Source organism: Coregonus clupeaformis, chromosome 4 (genome assembly GCF_020615455.1).
Source record: "Coregonus clupeaformis isolate EN_2021a chromosome 4, ASM2061545v1, whole genome shotgun sequence".
Classification (NCBI taxonomy): domain Eukaryota; kingdom Metazoa; phylum Chordata; class Actinopteri; order Salmoniformes; family Salmonidae; genus Coregonus; species Coregonus clupeaformis.
In genome coordinates, this window is record NC_059195.1 from 4504268 (window position 1) to 4526388 (window position 22121).

The 22121-nt window shown below is 40.8% G+C and overlaps 1 protein-coding gene and 1 long non-coding RNA gene across 11 annotated transcripts in view; both read left to right on the plus strand.

Annotated features, from left to right (window-relative positions):
• LOC121550786 (poly(rC)-binding protein 3) overlaps positions 1-22121 on the plus strand; it is a 232578-nt gene that overhangs the window by 204676 nt on the left and 5781 nt on the right. For all 10 annotated transcript variants that reach the window (XM_041863155.2, XM_041863162.2, XM_041863146.2 and 7 more), the window contains one exon: positions 20522-20574. In XM_041863155.2, the coding sequence (XP_041719089.1) occupies positions 20522-20574 (53 nt within the window). The remainder of the gene's footprint in view (positions 1-20521; positions 20575-22121) is intronic.
• Positions 9107-11169, plus strand: LOC121550842. The gene is made up of 2 exons (XR_005996988.2): positions 9107-9413; positions 10532-11169. It is a non-coding gene; the product is annotated as an uncharacterized LOC121550842 (long non-coding RNA).

The following is a 22121-nucleotide window of genomic DNA, read 5'->3' on the forward strand; positions in this document are numbered from 1 at the left end:
GGGGTCAAATACTTATTTCCCTCATTAAAATGCAAATCAATTTATATCATTTTTGACATGCGTTTTTCTGGATTTTTTTGTTGGTATTCTGTCTCTCACTGTTCAAATAAACCTACCATTAAAATTATAGACTGATCATTTCTTTGTCAGTGGGCAAACGTACAAAATCAGCAGGGGATCAAATACCTTTTTCCCTCACTGTAGCTTGTTTCTGGTCACAGGTCCAGGAATGGTTAACAAATCACAACATTCACTTAAAATTAACCTTAACAAATAGCAGTGTTTGGTCAGTCAATAAATAATATAATAATACTTGTAGGAAAGGTTTTCATCTTTTGCTCTCAATCTGTGGATACTATACGATTTGAAAGGTTCAACATTTATCTAAAACATCACAGCACAATTTAAAAATAAATGGCACATGGAAACCAAACGAGGGTGGTCTATGGTGATAGGTGGGATGGGCTGAGAGTGGCTGAGGGGTGGGATTAAAGAGTTTATCTTTGGTCATGTATTATTGTTATGTGACTGCTTTATATAAAAGTACCATGTACAGTTGAAGTCGGAAGTTTACATACACCTTAGCCAAATACATTTAAACTCAGTTTTTCACAATTCCTAATATTTAATCCTAGTAAAAATTCCCTGTTTTAGGTCAGTTAGGATCACCACTTTATTTTAAGAATGTGAAATGTCAGAATAATAGTAGAGAGAATGATTTATTTCAGCTTTTATTTATTTTATCACATTCCCAGTGGGTCAGAAGTTTACATACACTCAATCAGTATTTGGTAGCATTGCCTTTAAATTGTTTAACTTGGGTCAAACGTTTTGGGTAGCCTTCCACAAGCTTCCCACAATAAGTTGGGTGAATTTTGGCCCATTCCTCCTGACAGAGCTGGTGTAACTGAGTCAGGTTTGTAGGCCTCCTTGATCGCACACGCTTTTTCAGTTCTGCCCACAAATTTGCTATAGGATTGAGGTCAGGGCTTTGTGATGGCCACTCCAATACCTTGACTTTGTTGTCCTTATGCCATTTTGACACAACTTTGGAAGTATGCTTGGGGTCATTGTCCATTTGGAAGACCCATTTGCAACCAAGCTTTAACTTCCTGACTGATGTCTTGAGATGTTGCTTCAATATATCCACATAATTTTCCTTCCTCATGATGCCATCTATTCTGTGAAGTGCACCAGTCCCTCCTGCAGCAAAGCACCCACACAGCATGATGCTGCCTCCCCCGTGCTTCACGGTTGGGATGGTGTTCTTCGGCTTGCAAGCAACCCCCTTTTTCCTCCAAACATAACAATGGTCATTATGGCCAAACAGTTCTATTTTTGTTTCATCAGACCAGAGGACATTTCTCCAAAAAGTGCGATCTTTGTCCTCATGTGCAGTTGCAAACTGTAGTCTGGCTTTTTTATGGCGGTTTTGGAAGAGTGGCTTCTTCCTTGCTGAGCGGCCTTTCAGGTTATGTTGATATAGGACTCGTTTTACTGTGGATATAGATACTTTTGTACCTGTTTCCTCCAGCATCTTCACAAGGTCCTTTGCTGTTGTTCTGGGATTTATTTGCACTTTTCTCATCAAAGTATGTTCATCTCTAGGAGACAGAACACGTCTCCTTCCTGAGCGGTATGACGGCTGCGTGGTCCCATGGTGTTTATACTGCATACTATTGTTTGTATAGATGAATGTGGTACCTTCAGGCGTTTGAAAATTGCTCCCAAGGTTGAACCAGACTTTTGGAGGTCAACAAATATTTTTCTGAGGTCTTGGCTGATTTCTTTAGATTTTCCCATGATGTCAAGCAAAGAGGCACTGAGTTTGAAGGTAGGCCTTGAAATACATCCACAGGAACACCTCCAATTGACTCAAATGATGTCAATTAGCCTATCAGAAGCTTCTAAAGCCATGACATCATTTTCTGGAGTTTTCCAAGCTGTTTAAAGGCACAGTCAACTTAGTGTATGTAAACTTCTGACCCACTGGAATTGTGATACAGTGAATTATAAGTGAAATAATCTGTCTGTAAACAATTGTTGGAACAATTACTTGTGTCATGTACAAAGTAGATTTCCTAACTGACTTGCCAAAACAATAGTTTGTTAACAAGAAATTTGTGGAGTGGTTGAAAAATGAGTTGTAATGACTCCAACCTAAGTGTATGTAAACTTCCGACTTCAACTGTATGTATATGTAGCAGAAAAGCTGTAAAAAAATAAATAATATATATGTATATATACTGTATATATATATATATATATATATATATATATATATATATATATATATATATATATTATATATATTTGTCCTCTGAAAAGGATGGGTTATAATATATTTTTTAATAATAATAAAATAAAAAATAAAATAAATTAAAAACGAATTGACAGTGAAAAGCAGGAAGCCTGTACATAATACAAATATTTAAAAACATGCATCCTGTTTGCACGGCACTAAAGTAATACTGCAGAAAATGTGGCAAAGCAATTCACTTTTTGTCCTGAATACAAAGTGTTATGTTTGGGGCAAATCCAATTACATTACTGAGTAACACTCCATATTTTCCAGCATACTGGTGACTGCATCATGTTATGAGTATACTTGTAATCGTTAAGGACTGGGGAGTTTTTCAGGATAAAAAAGAAACAGAATGGAACTAGGCACATGCAAAATCCTAGAGGAAAACCTGGTTCAGTTTGCTTTCCACCAGACACTGGGAGATGAATTCACCTTCAGCAGGACAATGACCTACACCACAAGCCCAAATATACACTAGATTTGCTTACCAAGACGACATTGAATGTTCCTGAGTGACCTAGTTACAGTTTTGACTTAAATCGGCTTGAAAATCTATGGCAAGACTTGAAAATGGCTGTCTAGCAATGATCAACAACCAACTTGACAGAGCTTGAATAATTTTTTAAGAATAATGTGCAAATATTGTATAATCCAGGAGTGCACAGCTCTTAGAGACTTACCCAGAAAGATTCACAGCTGTAGTTGCTGACAAAGCTGTAGTTCCACAAATTGCCGGTTCCTTCGCTGGAGTCTGATATTGCAGGAGTTTCCCTTTGAAATTCAACGTGTCTGTGGTAAGGACAACATGGTGGCTGATTGTCTTTCGAGGGTGGGTAGTCAATACGATTTTTGTGTTCTGTGTTTAGCCAGCAAGTTGACATGCCGCACATTTTACATTGACTGCACGTTTTTCCATAGAGATTAGTTTTGTTTTGGTTGGACTCTTCCCAAGGCAATAAGTATAATAGAGAAACATAAAAAGTGTAATTTTCCCTCTGTTTTCATAACCTTTCTATATATAAAAAAAATATTTGGGGGTAAAAGCTAATAAAATTGCCTTCCCTTCAGGGATTTTTTTTTAAGCTAGCTAGTTCCAGTTAGTTTTCTCGTCATGAATGAAACAGGTAGAGTAGATACCTTGTGGTACGGTTGTGTGAAATAGTAATATTTTCTTGCAATATCGACACAATTTAGATATATCCATTGACAGTTTGGAGTGGACACAGACCAACACTCTACCACCACGTTGGGTCTGGACTACCAAGGGACTGCCGCTAACGACCCAATCTGCACCCATCGCATCGTCCATAATAACAGACAGGGCAGGCAGGGGTATTGAGGGTGTGCAACTTTTATTTTCTGTTAAATAAATGATTATTTTCGCAAAGATTGGCCTGCGTTTGCATCATTCCAGAAAACGTGTGATTGGAGCTGTGGTTTTGCTATGCTGCATTTCTGAAACAGAAATAGCAGAGACATACGAGGATGAAACATTAAAATATATATGATTCACAAATCATGCAATGATATCTATTGAAATAATGAATTATTTGAGAAATATGGATACATAAATGATCTACAGATATGATACATTTCTGAAAACAATCTGTGACAAACATGTGGATTCGTTCATGCCTGAGTATAAAGGCATAGATTTGTCAGCAAGTTGACACCCTTTCCGGAGTTAGAATATTCTCAAAATATGTAAGCGGGTGCATGCGCATCAGGTGCGTGTCTTGAACGTATCTCCACCCAGATATCTCCCTGGACTCATGGTAGCAGGGATATTTCGGAGGTCCAGTTTCAAAAATTTTTTTTTACATTTACATTTTAGTCATTTAGCAGACGCTTTTATCCAGAGCGACTTACAGTTAGTGCATACATGATTATTTTATATATATTTTTTCATACTGGCCCCCCCGTGGGAATCGAACCCACAATCCTGGCGTTGCAAACGCCATGCTCTACCAACTGAGCTACATCCCTGCCGGCCATTCCCTTCCCTACCCTTGACGACGCTGGGCCAATTGTGCGCCGCCCCATGGGTCGCCCGGTCGCGACCGGCTACGACAGAGCCTGGATTCGAACCAGGATCTCTAGTGGCACAGCTAGCACTGCGATGCAGTGCCTTAGTTTCAATGCATGTATAAACTGTCCCATTACGGAGAATACCCTAGCTCCTTATATGAAATTAAACTCCCTAGATTCAATGTTCGCGCCTCTGTGGAATTCGAATTAGCATGATAAAAAAATCCCCATAAAAATTAGTCTGATTAAGCTACAGATATGTTTTTTTGCATGTGCTGCATCTTAATACACTGCATCCGCTGAGGTCGGCCATCCGCATCTGTGGTGAAAGGCGGCAGAGCTGCAGCAGTGTTTGTCAGGGTGTTTGTCAGACCATGAGACATCCCGAAAATCGGTCTTCTCATGAAATCATCAGTAGTGTCCGAACGGTTTGGCCTACAAACTAAAGTATTATGGCCCCTCTATGGAAAGGTGAGACTCACAAACACATACATGTCAGTTTGCTCTAGGGTACCCACAAGCCTCACAAGACTCGTCTGAAGGTAGCCCGGTACCAGTAAAAAAATATATTGTGGAAATATACAGTATGGAAGTAGTTTAGTGCCTAAGAAAATGGGTTAAATATGCCATAAATATATATATATATATATATATATATATATATATATATATATATATATATATATATATATATACAGTGGGGAAAAAAAGTATTTAGTCAGCCACCAATTGTGCAAGTTCTCCCACTTAAAAAGATGAGAGATGCCTGTAATTTTCATCATAGGTACACGTCAACTATGACAGACAAATTGAGGAAAAAAAATCCAGAAAATCACATCGTAGGATTTTTTATGAATTTATTTGCAAATTATGGTGGAAAATAAGTATTTGGTCACCTACAAACAAGCAAGATTTCTGGCTCTCACAGACCTGTAACAACTTCTTTAAGAGGCTCCTCTGTCATCCACTCGTTACCTGTATTACTGGCACCTGTTTGAACTTGTTATCAGTATAAAAGACACCTGTCCACAACCTCAAACAGTCACACTCCAAACTCCACTATGGCCAAGACCAAAGAGCTGTCAAAGGACACCAGAAACAAAATTGTAGACCTGCACCAGGCTGGGAAGACTGAATCTGCAATAGGTAAGCAGCTTGGTTTGAAGAAATCAACTGTGGGAGCAATTATTAGGAAATGGAAGACATACAAGACCACTGATAATCTCCCTCGATCTGGGGCTCCACGCAAGATCTCACCCCGTGGGGTCAAAATGATCACAAGAACGGTGAGCAAAAATCCCAGAACCACACGGGGGGACCTAGTGAATGACCTGCAGAGAGCTGGGACCAAAGTAACAAAGCCTACCATCAGTAACACACTACGCCGCCAGGGACTCAAATCCTGCAGTGCAAGACGTGTCCCCTTGCTTAAGCCAGTACATGTCCAGGCCCGTCTGAAGTGCATTTGGATGATCCAGAAGAGGATTGGGGAGAATGTCATATGGTCAGATGAAACCAAAATATAACTTTTTGGTAAAAACTCAACTCGTCATGTTTGGAGGACAAAGAATGCTGAGTTGCATCCAAAGAACACCATACCTACTGTGAAGCATGGGGGTGGAAACATCATGCTTTGGGGCTGTTTTTCTGCAAAGGGACCAGGATGACTGATCCGTGTAAAGGAAAGAATGAATGGGGCCATGTATCGTGAGATTTTGAGTGAAAACCTCCTTCCATCAGCAAGGGCATTGAAGATGAAACGTGGCTGAGTCTTTCAGCATGACAATGATCCCAAACACACCGCCCGGGCAACGAAGGAGTGGCTTCGTAGAAGCATTTCAAGGTCCTGGAGTGGCCTAGCCAGTCTCCAGATCTCAACCCCATAGAAAATCTTTGGAGGGAGTTGAAAGTCCAGTGTTGCCCAGCGACAGCCTCAAAACATCACTGCTCTAGAGGAGATCTGCATGGAGGAATGGGCCAAAATACCAGAAACAGTGTGTGAAAACCTTGTGAAGACTTACAGAAAATGTTTGACCTGTGTCATTGCCAACAAAGTGTATATAACAAAGTATTGAGAAACTTTTGTTATTGACCAAATACTTATTTTCCACCATCATTTGCCAATAAATTCATAAAAATCCTACAATGTGATTTTCTGGATTATTTTTCTCATTTTGTCTGTCATAGTTGACGTGTACCTATGATGAAAATTACAGGCCTCTCTCATCTTTTTAAGTGGGAGAACTTGCACAATTGGTGGCTGACTAAATACTTTTTTTCCCCACTGTATATATATATATACAGTGGGGAGAACAAGTATTTGATACACTGCCGATTTTGCAGGTTTTCCTACTTACAAAGCATGTAGAGGTCTGTAATTTCTATCATAGGTACACTTCAACTGTGAGAGACGGAATCTAAAACAAAAATCCAGAAAATCACATTGTATGATTTTTAAGTAATTAATTTGCATTTTATTGCATGACATAAGTATTTGATACAGCAGAAAAGCAGAACTTAATATTTGGTACAGAAACCTTTGTTTGCAATTACAGAGATCATACGTTTCCTGTAGGTCTTGACCAGGATTGCACACACTGCAGCAGGGATTTTGGCCCACTCCTCCATACAGACCTTCTCCAGATCCTTCAGGTTTCGGGGCTGTCGCTGGGCAATACGGACTTTCAGCTCCCTCTGAAGATTTTCTATTGGGTTCAGGTCTGGAGACTGGCTAGGCCACTCCAGGACCTTGAGATGCTTCTTACGGAGCCAATCCTTAGTTGCCCTGGCTGTGTGTTTCGGGTCGTTGTCATGCTGGAAGACCCAGCCACGACCAGCATCTTCAATGCTCTTATTGAGGGAAGGAGGTTGTTGGCCAAGATCTCGAGATACATGGCCCCATCCATCCTCCCCTCAATACGGTGCAGTCGTCCTGTCCCCTTTGCAGAAAAGCATCCCCAAAGAATGTTGTTTCCATCTCCATGCTTCACGGTTGGGATGGTGTTCTTGGGGTTGTACTCATCCTTCTTCTTCCTCCAAACAAGGCGAGTGGAGTTTAGACCAAAAAGCTCTATTTTTGTCTCATCAGACCACATGACCTTCTCCCATTCCTCCTCTGGATCATCCAGATGGTCATTGGCAAACTTCAGACGGGCCTGGACATGCGCTGGCTTGAGCAGGGGGACCTTGCGTTCGCTGCAGGATTTTAATCCATGACGGCGTAGTGTGTTACTAATGGTTTTCTTTGAGACTGTGGTCCCAGCTCTCTTCAGGTCATTCACCAGGTCCTGCTGTGTAGTTCTGGGCTGATCCCTCACCTTCCTCATGATCATTGATGCCCCACGAGATGAGATCTTGCATGGAGCCCCAGAACGAGGGTGATTGACCGTCATCTTGGACTTCTTCCATTTTCTAATAATTGCGCCAACAGCTGTTGCCTTCTCACCAAGCTGCTTGCCTATTGTCCTGTAGCCCATCCCAGCCTTGTGCAGGTCTACAATTTTATCCCTGATGTCGTTACACAGCTCTCTGGTCTTGGCCATTGTGGAGAGGTTGGAGTCTGTTTGATTGAGTGTGTGGACAGGTGTCTATTATACAGGTAACGAGTTCAAACAGGTGCAGTTAATACAGGTAATGAGTGGAGAACAGGAGGGCTTCTTAAAGAAAAACTAGCAGGTCTGTGAGAGCCGGAATTCTTACTGGTTGGTAGGTGATCAAATACTTATGTCATGCAATAAAATGCAAATTAATTACTTAAAAATCATACAATGTGATTTTCTGGATTTTTTGGATAAAAATTACAGACCTCTACATGCTTTGTAAGTAGGAAAACCTGCAAAATCGGCAGTGTATCAAATACTTGTTCTCCCCACTGTATATATATATATATATTGATCTTTCTTATATCACTCAGATATAGGACTGACACTTCAAAACAAACTTCCTTTTGATTTTCTTTTTTGACTATCTGGTTTTCCATGTATGAATCTGTTATTCAATGCGTTTCTATGGGCTAATAGCTGTAAGGCCAAATTCAATGTTTCATCAAATAATGTTTAAATATTTTTATATATATACCTAAAGGGGTCCTAAAATTCTAAATCAAATAGCTAAATGATCCTTGGTATGACCATCTTGGTATGTCCCCCGGCTTAGATTCTAGGGGTTTTAAGGACATTTGTATCTGGAGCATGTCTACTCCTTATATCTAATAAAATGCCGGATATCCGGAAATATATAGATAAACATATACCCTAATATTGACAGTTTTCACCCAGTGCTGTGGTTTGAATTGAAGAGAGCAGTCCATAAGCAGCAGACAAAGGATATCAAGTATCTGGAAAGACTATGTATGGAGGAATGGTCTAAGATCCTTCCCAATGTGTTCTCTAATCTCATAAAGCATTTTAGAAAAAGGCTCAGTGCTCTTATGCAAGGTGAGGTATTGAAAACAGAGGTGCCAATAATTTTGACCCTTCACTTTTTGAGAAGAAATAAACGATTTCCTTGTTTTTTATAATAAATATTTCCACATTACAGACGTAGGATCTTAATTTAAGCCCGTTTGCTACAGCAGGAAAATAATCCTGCAGCAACATGAAATTTGAATTACTATGTGGATTATAATTAATGGACATTTTTGTAGGGGTTGATACATTTTGCGTAAGGGAAAATCAAGTCTGAAATTTCAAAGTGGAAATTACAAACTACACTACAAGTGTTCCTGCAACAGGGTGATCAAATTAAGATCCTACATCTGCATGAGGTCAAAATAACACTGATGATAATGCCCTTTTTGTGTAAACTGATTGAAAAAAATGCCTTCGGATTTTCAGCCTGCTACATAACATCACAAGGTGATCTGATTCTAATAGACCAATGAACATTCATCGTTCATTTGCATATACTGTATCCTCCTAGTTCTGGTGCAGCATCGATTTATTTTTCATAATCAAGTGTCAGAGAAGCACACATGGGACTGCATTGCAAATCAGGCTAGGTACACAGCTGGATTTTCCAGCAGCTCCATCTTTATGTCACATGGATCTTGAAACCGGCAGCAGTAGCAACCATTCATGAAGTAAGTGTCTAGTTAGTTATTTTTTATTTTGTAAGTAAAATATATCCTATTCATGTTTTGCATGCTTCTTCACATTATTGTTTTGAACATTCTCTTGAGGACTGATGCCGGAATGAACATTCTACTACTCAATGCATTCTCTGAGCCATGTGCTGATTAAGATTTAGCCTACAGTGCATTAAAGTGACTTGGAAAACAGATTACATTTCTAAAGGAGGCAAATAATTTGTAGGAAAACATTTTGTCATCAGTTTTACTCTAGATGGAGTATAACTTTAGCTAGCTATCTAGCTAAGATTGAGGAACAGGAGTCAGACCGGATTTTAGCTAGCTAAAGTTAGCATTGCTAGCTATTTTTGATTAACTTTTCTAGCTATGGCATCTTTCTAAAGTAAATTTGATGACATGATAATAATGGCAAAGTTCTTTCCTACTTTACCAATGTCATCGTATTTCCAGGCCACTATAGTGTCTCCTAAGATAATGTTAGCTAGATTGCTAGCTACCAAAGTCTTTGAGCTAACTAATGCTAGCTAGCTAGACTTTTGACTGTTGTTCAAGCTGCAGTCAGTCAGTCACCAAAAACAGACCAAGGTAGCCTACTTGATTTAGCTTGTGTCTTGTATTTTTTATGTTAATATTTTCTTTGACTATACAAAATAAATAGCTAAAATTGACAATTTGAAATGTATTTGTCATTAGAGCTAAAACGAACTGGCTTGTGATTGGATTAGTAGCTACTAGCCTGCTAGACAGAAGAAAGATAGTTATATTATTATTAGCTAGCTAGATATCTCATAAGGTTGATGTTTATCTGTGATATGGTTCCTAAAAAATAATAAGCCTTCTGGCTGTTGAATGCAAGAATGAATGTATGGATAGATTGATCATATGACTTATGAAAACTCAGGCTGGAGGTCTAGCTGGTTTGCTACAGGCATACATAATCATATTTCAGTTATGGACTATCAGATATGAAATTATGTTACATGTTTTTTCAAATGTTAGAGTGAAAACCCTAGGATTATACAATCTAACTTTGTCACCTTGCAAACAGGTTAATAACTTGTAACGACACAATTCCCTTCCATTGATGATCCCCTTTTTATGTGCTAAAGGGTCATCGCTGAGGGAGGACCATGAGGTCATGGACTTCTTGGAGGAAGATGCTTTTGATGAGGAGCTACTTGGTGAAGATGATGACGAAGAGTATGACACACACACAGGACAGACAGGTGGACATCGACTGGCAGAGAAGCAGCTGAACTGGTTCCCCCCAATCCTCCTAGGTTGTTGCTGGTGGAGGTGGCTGCTGTACATACCAAGCTGGTGGTGCAGGTCGTATAAATGCTCTAGCCTGGTCCCAGATCTGTTTATGCTGTCTTGCTAACTCCTAATGTATGATAGTTGTCATGCCATGTTACCACAGCAGTTGGCTATACATAGGAGTTGGCTATATAGCACAAACAGATTGAAGACCAAGCTAACATTTGGCTGATTGTCAGAACAGAAAGAGTGAAACTTCATTGTACTTGAAGACTACTCTAGAAATTGTTGTCTTTGTTACAGGAAAGATAAAAAGGAGAATATGACGTGGATTGCTTGTGTGGCATCCGAATGCAAGGGCAAGTAGTTGTGTATCATTTTATGGTTATGATAGTGATGTAACTTGCACTTTGTTTTCAGGTTTGAATGAGACAATGTATTCCCCTAACCTTATTCTTTCAATAAAGTTATTGTTTTATTAATATTATATGACTTGTGTATGTCGTTCCTTATCATATGTAAGACTCAATGCTTTATGTAATTTGCTTTGGTGCAGATATGTGTTTAATTTACTATCCGGATTCGAAAGTGTCTGATCACAGAATATTCATTTTTTTTTTTAAGTACCATCAGTCACTAAAACAGGTTTTCCTTATTTTGTATGGATCATAATAGAAATACATTTACTGTGAGTTATACCTTCCAGAGCTTGAGTTGTAAAACAATAACTTGAAAATACTTACATACCATGATTTTGACTTTCATTATAACCTTGTTTACGATCTGTTTATTATGTTACGTAAATAACTGACGAGAATTTATGAAGAATGACAACAACCTTTCATTGCAGTCTGGTTTCTTTATTTACTTTCAACAACAGAAACATTCCAAAATGTGTAACTCAAGAGTGTTTATTCATTAGACAAATTGAAATAGTACCATCAGAAAGTCTATTTCGAACATTTATTAAATAGACTTTGTGATGATCCGGAAGATTATACCATGGGCCTCTGTGTCTCAGAGGCCTAACACAGCAAGTAATACTAAGTATAACTTACTGTGTTTGACCTCTGAGACACAGAGGCCTAGTGTCTGCCCTGTACAGTGGCTTGTGAAAGTATTCACCCCCCTTCGCATTTTTCCTATTTTGTTGCCTTACAACCTGGAATTAAAATGGATTTTTGGGGGGTTTGTATCATTTGATTTACACAACATGCCTACCACTTTGAAGATGCAAAATATTTTTTATTGTGAAACAAACAAGAAATAAGACAAAAAAAACAGAAAACTTAAGCGTGCATAACTATTCACCCCCCCAAAGTCAATACATTGTAGAGCCACCTTTTGCATCAATTACAGCTGCAAGTCTCTTTGGGATGTCTCTGTAAGCTTGGCACATCTAGCCACTGGGATTTTTGCCCATTCTTCGAGGCAAAACTGCTCCAGCTCCTTCAAGTTGGATGGGTTCCGCTGGTGTACAGCAATCTTTAAGTCATACCATAGATTCTCAATTGGATTGAGGTCTGGGCTTTGACTAGGCCATTCCAAGACATTTAAATGTTTCCCCTAAAACCACTCGAGTGTTGCTTTAGCAGTATGCTTAGGGTCATTGTCCTGCTGGAAGGTGAACCTCCGTCCCAGTCTCAAATCTCTGGAAGACTGAAACAGGTTTCCCTCAAGAATTTCCCTGTATTTACCGCCATCCATCATTCCTTCAATTCTGACCAGTTTCCCAGTCCCTGCCGATGAAAAACATCCCCACAGCATGATGCTGCCACCACCATGCTTCACTGTGGGGATGGTGTTTTTTTTCTTTTTGTCATTTAGCAGACGCTCTTATCCAGAGCGACTTACAGGAGCAATTAGGGTTAAGTGCTTTGCTCAAGGGCACATCGACAGAACTTTCACCTAGTCGGCTCGGGGATTAGAACCAGCGACCTTTCGGTTACTGGCACAACGCTCTTAACCACTACGCTACCTGCCGCCCGTTTTAGGGGTGATGAGAGGTGTTGGGTTTGCGCCAGACATAGCGTTTTCCTTGATGGCCAAAAAGCTCAATTTTTGTCTCATCTGACCAGAGTAACTTCTTCCATATGTTTGGGGAGTCTCCCACATGCCTTTTGGCAAACACCAAACGTGTTTGCTTATAAATTTCTTTAAGCAATGGCTTTTTTCTGGCCACTCTTCCGTAAAGCCCAGCTCTGTGGGGTGTACGGCTTAAAGTGGTCCTATGGACAGATACTCCAATCTCTGCTGTGGAGCTTTGCAGCTCCTTCAGGGTTATTTTTGGTGTCTTTGTTGCCTCTCTGATTAATGCCATCCTTGCCTGGTCCGTGGGTTTTGGTGGACGGCCCTCTCTTGGCAGGTTTGTTGTGGTGCCATATTCTTTCAATTTTTTAATAATGGATTTAATGGTGCTCCGTGGGATGTTCAAAGTTTCCAAACCCTGATCTGTACTTCTCCACAACTTTGTCCCTGACCTGTTTGGAGAGCTCCTTGGTCTTCATGGTGCCGCTTAATTGGTGGTGCCCCTTCTTAGTGGTGTTGCAGACTCTGGGGCCTTTCAGAACAGGTGTATATATACGGAGATCATGAGACAGATCATGTGACACTTAGATTGCACACAGGTGGACTTTATTTAATTAATTATGTGACTTCTGAAGGTAATTGGTTGCACCAGATCTTATTTAGGGGCTTCAAAGCAAAGGGGATGAATACATATGCACGCACCACTTTTCAGTTATTTATTTTTTAGAATTCTTTGAAACAACTTTAATATTTTTCATTCCACTATTTTGTGTATGTCCATTACATGAAATAAATAAAAATCCATTTAAATGACAGGTTGTAATGCAACAAAATAGGAAAAACGCCAAGGCGGATGAATACTTTTGCAAGGCACTGTAGATAATCATGGCATTCTGCAATGAAGGGTAAAAGCCAAGATGGCCCACAATGCAAACAGGCTGTTTTGGTCCTGCATCTTCTGGTGACCTACTGCATCTTCTGGTGACCTATTGAAAACAGTACAACAATGATATAGCAAATGAAGATGTGTGATGTATGCCTTTTGTTTTGATAACAAAACAAAGTAGCCTACACACCTGTGGCTACAGCTCCAACTGACAGGTTGAATACCATTACCCGTTGTTTTGTTTTTTTAAGGGGTAAGGGGGTGGGCTCTAAACAATTCTATCAGCCAATCAGGGCTGTATATAAATACACTATATATACAAAAGTATGTGGACATCCCCTTCAAATTAGTGGATTCGGCTATTTCAGCCACACCCGTTGTTAACAGGTGTAGAAAATCGAGCACACAGCCATGTTATCTCCATAAACAAACATTGGCAGTAGAATGGCCTTACTGAAGAGCTCAGTGACTTTCAACGTGGCACTGTCATAGGATGCCACCTTTCCAACAAGTCAGTTCGTCAAATTTCTGCCCCGGTCAACTGTAAGTGCTGTTATTGAGAAGTGGAAATGTCTAGGAGCAACAACGGCTCAGCCGCAAAGTGGTAGGCCACAGAAGCTTACTGTCACGATCTCAGATACCTCCTGTGCCTCGACCTGTTGTTTCGGCCTGTTGTTTCCGAAGTTTTAGTTTGTTCATAAGTGTTTGTGTCAAAACCTGCTGGTTTGGACTAGATGTTTACCAACTAGACAGCTAGTTGCAATGGAGCCCGCTTTGCTTGGAATAGCTTATGAAAGTTTCCAGCGCTGTAGAAGCTGTGTTTATTATGCTCTTGTCCGGGACAACATTGACAATCCGGAGTACCAATGCGGCAATTGTTTGCTTGTGGAGGATTACAGGAATGAGGTGTATATCCTTAGCAAGCAAATTTCTATTCTGCACGAATTTATGGGGAAAACACAAATTTGGCTGGATGCCGCTCACACTTGATAGATGTATCCCCGCCTTGTTATCTGTCCCTATCCAAATGGCCTGTGCTACCTGGAACCTGCCTGCCAAGGAAGTCGTCTCTATCTCCTTCTCCTCCTCCATCTTGTAGTGGAGTAGACGGAGAACAGCAAGAGGATTGTTCCAATCAGCGCTGCTTCCATGTCACAAGTCGTGAAAACCGAAGGCAGCGGCATGCTAAACGGACTAGAGTGTCTGCGAGTGGTCTGGAGCAGATCGACATGAAGAATAGCTTTGCCGCCCTGGTGCCTGATCTACCTGCGTCTTCATCGCTGGGACTGCCTGTGTCTGCGACAGCTGTGCTGACTCCAACTACGCTGACTCCAACAGCGGCTTCTTTGTCAAGTTCGGCTCCTTTCCCTCTCTCTGGATCTGACGGGGCTCTGCATGCTGTGGGAGGTCTGGACCTATCGCCGGGAGCTGCAGGTGTACGCTATCCTGTTTCTCGTGGGCCTGTGAAAGGTTCCACAAATTTTGTGAGGGGAAGGAATGGGCGGGTTTCTCCATCCCCTTCTCCGGTCATTGAATTGGGCAGTTCAATGGTGAGAAATGTCTTAGTCCCTGGAGCAAAAACATTGTGCTATCCAGGAGCATGAGTACAGGACATCAATAAGCTGCTCTCAAACATTTTAAACCTGCATCAGGAAATTGTGTCTATCATAGTTCATGTGGGATTCAATTACATGATGAAGGGCAGTTCAGAACAGCTGAAGATGGATTTTAAAGAACTGACTGGGCTTGACACCAACAAACACCCCATACTATATGGTCCTGTGCCTTCCCTAAATCATGGCATTGAATGTTTCAGCATACTTTTAGCCCTCCATAGCTGGCTACTTGACAATTGCAGCTTTTATTGACAATTTTGATCTTCTGGAAACAAAGCTAGGTTTATTTTTTTATTAATTGTTCCTTTATTTAACTAGGCAAGTCAGTTAAGAACAAATTCTTATTTACAATGACAGCCTACACCGGCCAAACCCGGACGATGCTGGGCCAATTGTGTGCCGCCCTATAGGACTCCCAATCACGGCCAGTTGTGATACAGCCTGGAATCGAAACCAGGGGGTCTGTAGGGACGCCTCAAGCACTGAGATGCAGTGCCTTAGACTGCTGCGCCACTCGGGAGCCCAAGGAGGATGGATTCCACCAAAATCATTTGATTTCCCTTTATCTTTTCACAGCATTATAAGGCAGCAATGAGACAATTACTTATCTATGACCCAAGCCCAGCTCAGTTAATCCCTACCATTGTGTCGCTGAGTTGTCATAATGCTTCAGCAAATGTACATCATCCCAGGGGCGTTGGTAGACACAATGTAAGTAACCTAATTTATGTCCCTCTAACTGCCCTGAATGGCTCTGCTGATCCTACAGCTATTGTATGCAGTAATCATGTGCCTATGAACCAGAGTTATACTGTTAGCACTGAGGCAGTGTGCCCTAGTAGGAAGTCCACTGTGTGCAGCTCACCCTGCACTAACATAAATAACATGAGCTTGTCTACTTCTGCTAAGCTTCCCAGTAAAGGAATGAAAACAATCAAGCATCCCAGAAAAGTGCAAAAAAATAGCCCACGTTAACATATGTAGCTTAAGAAACAAGGTTCATGAAATCAATCATTTGCTAGTAACAGACGACATTCATATATCTCTGAAACTCACTTAGATAATACCTACAGTGGTAGCAATACATGGTTATAACATCTACAGAAAAGACAGAAATGACAATGGTGGAGGTGTTGCTGTTTATATTCAGAACCACATTCCTGTAAAGGTTAGAGAGGATCTCATGTTAAATACTGTTGAACTAATATGGCTACAGGTTCATCTGCCTCACCTAAAGCCCATTCTTGTGGGACGCTGCTATAGACCACCAAGTGCTAACAGTCAGTGTCTGTGTAACGTGTGAAATGCTTGATAATGTATGTGATATCAACAGAGACGTATATTTTCTGGGTGATTTAAATATTGACTGGCTTTCATCAAGCTGCCCACTCAAGAAAAAAAGTTCAAAATGTAACCAGTGCCTGCAACCTGGTTCAGGTTTTCAGTCAACCTACCAGCGTAGTTACAAACAGCACAGGAATGAAATCATCAACATGTATTGATCACATCTTTACTAATGCTGCAGAAATTTGCTTTAAAGCAGTATCCAAATCAATCGGATGTAGTGATCACAATATAGTAGCCATATCTAGGAAAAACTAAGTTCCAAAGCTGGGCCTAATATAGTGTATAAGTGGTCAAGCAATACGTTTTGTAGTGATTCCTATGTTGTTGATGTAAATAATATTTGTTGGTCTGTGGTGTGTAATGAGGAGCAACCAGATGCTAAACTTGACTCATTTATAAAATTGTTTATTCCAGTTACGAATAAGAATACACACATTAAGAAAATGACTGTAAAAACGGTTAAATCCATGTGGATTGATGAGGAATAAAAAAATTGTATGGTTGGTATTTTATTAGGATCTACATTAGCTGTTGCAAAAGCAGCAGCTACTCTTCCTGGGGTCCACACAAAACATGAAACATGACATAATACTGAACATTAATAGACAAGAACAGCTCAAGGACAGAACTACATCAATTAAAAAATTAATGTTAAAAAAGGCACACGTATTCTACATATCAATACCAATACATAATCACAAACTATCTAGGCAAAATAGGGGAGAGGCGTTTTGCCGTGAGGTGTTTTTTGAAACCAGGTTTGCTGTTCCTTTGAGCAATATGAGATGGAACGGAGTTCTGGGCAATAATGGCTCTATATAATACTGTACGCTTTCTTGAATTTGTTCTGGATTTTGGTACTGTGAAAGACCCCTGGTAGTATTTCTGGTGGGATTTTCAACACATTAATTGATGCAGTCAGTCTCTCCTCAACTCTCCTCAACGCCAAGAGAGACTGGCATGCATTGTATTTAAATCAGCCCACTGATTACAATGAAGAGAAAGACGTGCCGCTCTGTTCTGGGCCAGATGCAGCTTAACTAGGTCTTTCCTTGCAGCACTCGAACACACAACTGGACAATAATCAAGATAAGACTAAACTAGAGCGGGAGGGATGAGGCAAAAGGAATGGCAAATAAGTCTGGCTGCACAACCGATTGGCAAATGTACTGCAAATTGACAAATCATGTAACTAAACTGAATAAAAAGAAGAAGAAACAATACTATGAAACAAAGATAAATGATATAAAGAATGATAGTAAAAAGCTTTGAAGCACCGTAAATGAGATTTTGGGCAAAAAGGCAAACTCAGCTCCATCTTTCATTGAATCAGGTGGCTCATTCATCACAAAACCGACTTGCCAATTACTTTAATGATTTTTTCATTGGCAAGATGAGCAAATTTAGGCATGACATGCCAGCAACAAACGCTGACACTACACATCCAAGTATATCTGATCAAATTATGAAAGACAAGCATTATAATTTTGAATTCCGTAAAGTGAGTGTGGGAAAGGTGAAAAAGTATTGTTGTCTATCAACAATGACAACCCACTGGGGTCTGACAACATGGATGGAAAATTACTAAGGATAATAGCGGACGATATTCCCACTCCTATTTGCAATATCTTCAATCAAAGCCTACTAGAAAGTGTGTGCCCTCAGGCCTGGAGGGAAGCAAAAGTAATTCCACTACCCAAGAATAGTAAAGCCCCCTTTACTGGCTCAAATAGCCGACCAATCAGCCTGTTACCAACCCTTAATAAACTTTTGAAAAGAATACTGTTTGACCAGATACAATGCTATTTTACTGTAAACAAATTGACAACAGACTTTCAGCATGCTTATAGGGAAAGACATTCAACAAGTAGGGCACTTACACAAATGACTGATGATTGGCTGAGAGAAATTGATGATAAAAAAGATTGTGGGAGCTGTTTTGTTAGATTTCAGTGTGGCTTTTGACATTATCGATCATAGTCTGCTGATGGAAAAACGTATGTGTTATGGCTTTACACCCCCTGCTATATTGTGGATAAAGAGTTACCTGTCTAACAGAAGACAGAGGGTGTTCTTTAATGGAAGCCACTCCAACATAATCCAGGTAGAATCAGGAATTCCCCAGGGCAGCTGTCTAGGCCCCTTACTTTTTTCAATCTTTACTAATGACATGCCACTGGCTTTGAGTAAAGCCAGTGTGTCTATGTATGCAGATGACTCAACACTATACACGTCAACTACTACAGCGAGTGAAATCACTTCAACACTTAACAAAGACCTACAGTTTCAGAGTGGGTGGCAAGGAATAAGTTAGTCCTACATTTTAAAACAACTAGAAGCATTGTATTTCGGACAAATCATTCACTAAACCCTAAACCTCAACTAAATCTTGTAATAAATAATGTGGAAATTGAACAAGTCGAGGTGACTAAACTGCATAAAGTAACCCTGGATTGTGAACTGTCATGGTCAAAACATGTTGATACAACAGTAGCTAAGATGGGGAGAAGTCTGTCCATAGTAAAGCGCTGCTCTGCATTTTGAACAACACTATCAACAAGGCAGGTCCTACAGGCCCTAGTTTTGTCGCACCTGGACTACTGTTCAGTCATGTGGTCAGGTGCCACAAAGAGGGGCCTAGGAAAATTACAATTGGCTCAGAACAGGTCATCACGGCTGGCCCTTAAATGTACACGGAGAACTAACATTAATAAAATGCATGTAAATCTCTCCTGGCTCAAATGGAGGAGAGATTGACTTCCTCCCTACCCACAACACATACCACCAAAGGTCTCTTCACAATCCCCAAGTCAAGAACAGACTATGGGAGGCACACAGTACTACATAGAGCCATGGCTACATGGAACTCTATTCCACATCAAGTAACTGATGCAAGCAGTATAATCAGATTTTAAAAACAGATAACAATACACCTTATGGAACAGCAGGGAATATGAAGAGACATACACACAGGCACAGACACACATACACATGATAAGACATGCACTCTACACACACGTACACATGGATTTTGTATTGTAGATATGTGGTAGTAGAATAGTGGCCTTAGGGCACACACTTTATATGTTGTGAAAAGTGTTATGAAATATTTTAAATTGTATATAACTGCCTTAATGTTCCTCGATCCCAGGAATAGTAGCTGCTGCCTGGGCAGCAGTTAATGTGGATCTTAATAAACAGAAATACAAATGCAAGCTCACAGAACAGGACTGGCGAGTGCTGAAGCGCGTAGCGCGTAAAATTGTCTGTCCTCGATTGCAACACTCACTACAGAGTTCTAAACTGCTCTGGAAGCAATGTCAGCACAAGAAGATCACCATGCGCAATGCCAAGCGACTCCATATTAATGCCCATGATTTTGGAATGAGATGTTCGACGAGTAGATGTCCACATACTTTTGGTCATGAAGTGTATATTCAAATTTGTATCCCCATGCCCACACAGTCAGACTGAGCATTTCGGTGGCCAAAGGAGGCTCAGGTAAATAAATTATAAAAAGTTATATAAAAAATAAGCGCACAAAGTGATGATTAAAAAATGTACATTAAAAAGACTGCATACGGGCTTTAAACTAAATATTTTTGTCTGAGCAATTGTATTAGTAGAAAATAATAAAACATTCCTATTCTTTTGAACATACAATATAGCTCAGTATTTGTATTATTTATTTTATACAGTATTTTTTGCTAATCTTTATCAAGGCTGCCAATAAATTTGGATCTCAGTGTACATCAGAGTCAATGGGATCTCTATTATTTTTTTATCTCACCACAAGGACGCGGCTCTCCATTTGACTACTATGGTAACAAACCAAGGTCCTTGGTTCATTGATGCCTTAGGCCTGCAATCCTGAGACCAAGGTCCTGACTCACAGCAAGACATCCTCCAATTGATAAAAAATGCTATTTATGCCATGTTCTCTCCTTCCCTGTTCCCCAACCCAGGTTTGGATGCCAGCCCCCCGGCCAGTACTCATGAACTCACAATTCCAAATGATGTGAGTAAAGGACACCAGTAGGATAAACTACTAATGAACCGGTATCAGGGTCAACTCATTTTAACTGTCCACTCGGTAGATTCAAATACAGTGGGGAAAAAAGGATTTAGTCAAATCAAATCAAATCAAATTTTATTGGCCACATGCGCCAGGTGCAGACATTACAGTGAAATGCTTACTTACAGCCCTTAACCAACAGTGCATTTCTTTTTAACAAAAAAAGTAAAAATAAAACAACAACAAAAAAAGTGTTGAGAAAAAAAGAGCAGAAGTAAAATAAAATAACAGTAGGGAGGCTATATATACAGGAGGGTACCGGTGCAGAGTCAATGTGCGGGTCACCGGCTAGTTGAGGTAGTTGAAGTAATATGTACATGTGGGTAGAGTTAAAGTGACTATGCATAAATAATTAACAGAGTAGCAGCAGCGTAAAAGGATGGGGTGGGGGGGCAGTGCAAATAGTCCGGGTAGCCATGATTAGCTGTTCAGGAGTCTTATGGCTTGGGGGTAGAAGCTGTTGAGAAGTCTTTTGGACCTAGACTTGGCACTCCGGTACCGCTTGCCGTGCGGTAGCAGAGAGAACTGTCTATGACTAGGGTGGCTGGAGTCTTTGACAATTTTGAGGATCTTCCTCTGACACCGCCTGGTATAGAGGTCCTGGATGGCAGGAAGCTTGGCCCCAGTGATGTACTGGGCCGTACGCACTACCCTCTGTAGTGCCTTGCGGTCGGAGGCCAAGCAGTTGCCATACCAGGCGGTGATGCAACCTGTCAGGATGCTCTCGATGGTGTAGCTGTATAATTTTTTGAGGATCTGAGGACCCATGCCAAATCTTTTCAGTCTCCTGAGGGGGAATAGGCTTTGTCGTGCCCTCTTCACGACTCTCTTGGTGTGTTTGGACCATGATAGTTCGTTGGTGATGTGGACACCAAGGAACTTGAAGCTCTCAACCTGTTCCACTACAGCACCGTCGATGAGAATGGGGCGTGCTCAGTCCTCTTTTTTTCCTGTAGTCCACAATCATCTCCTTTGTCTTAGTCACGTTGAGGGAGAGGTTGTTGTCCTGGCACCACACGGCCAGGTCTCTGACCTCCTCCCCTATAGGCTGTCTCATCGTTGTCGGTGATCAGGCCTACCACTGTTGTGTCGTCGGCAAACTTAATGATGATGTTGGAGTCGTGCCTGGTCATGCAGTCATGGGTGAACAGGGAGTACAGGAGGGGACTGAGCACGCACCCCTGAGGGGCCCCCGTGTTGAGGATCAGTGTGGCAGATGTGTTGTTACCTACCCTTACCACCTGGGGGCGGCCCGTCAGGAAGTCCAGGATCCAGTTGCAGAGGGAGGTGTTTAGTCCCAGGATCCTTAGCTTAGTGATGAGCTTAGAGGGCACTATGGTGTTGAATGCTGAGCTGTAGTCAATGAATAGCATTCTCACGTAGGTGTTCCTCTTGTCCAGGTGGGAAAGGGCAGTGTGGAGTGCAATAGAGATTGCATCATCTGTGGATCTGTTGGGGTGGTATGCAAATTGGAGTGGGTCTAGGGTTTC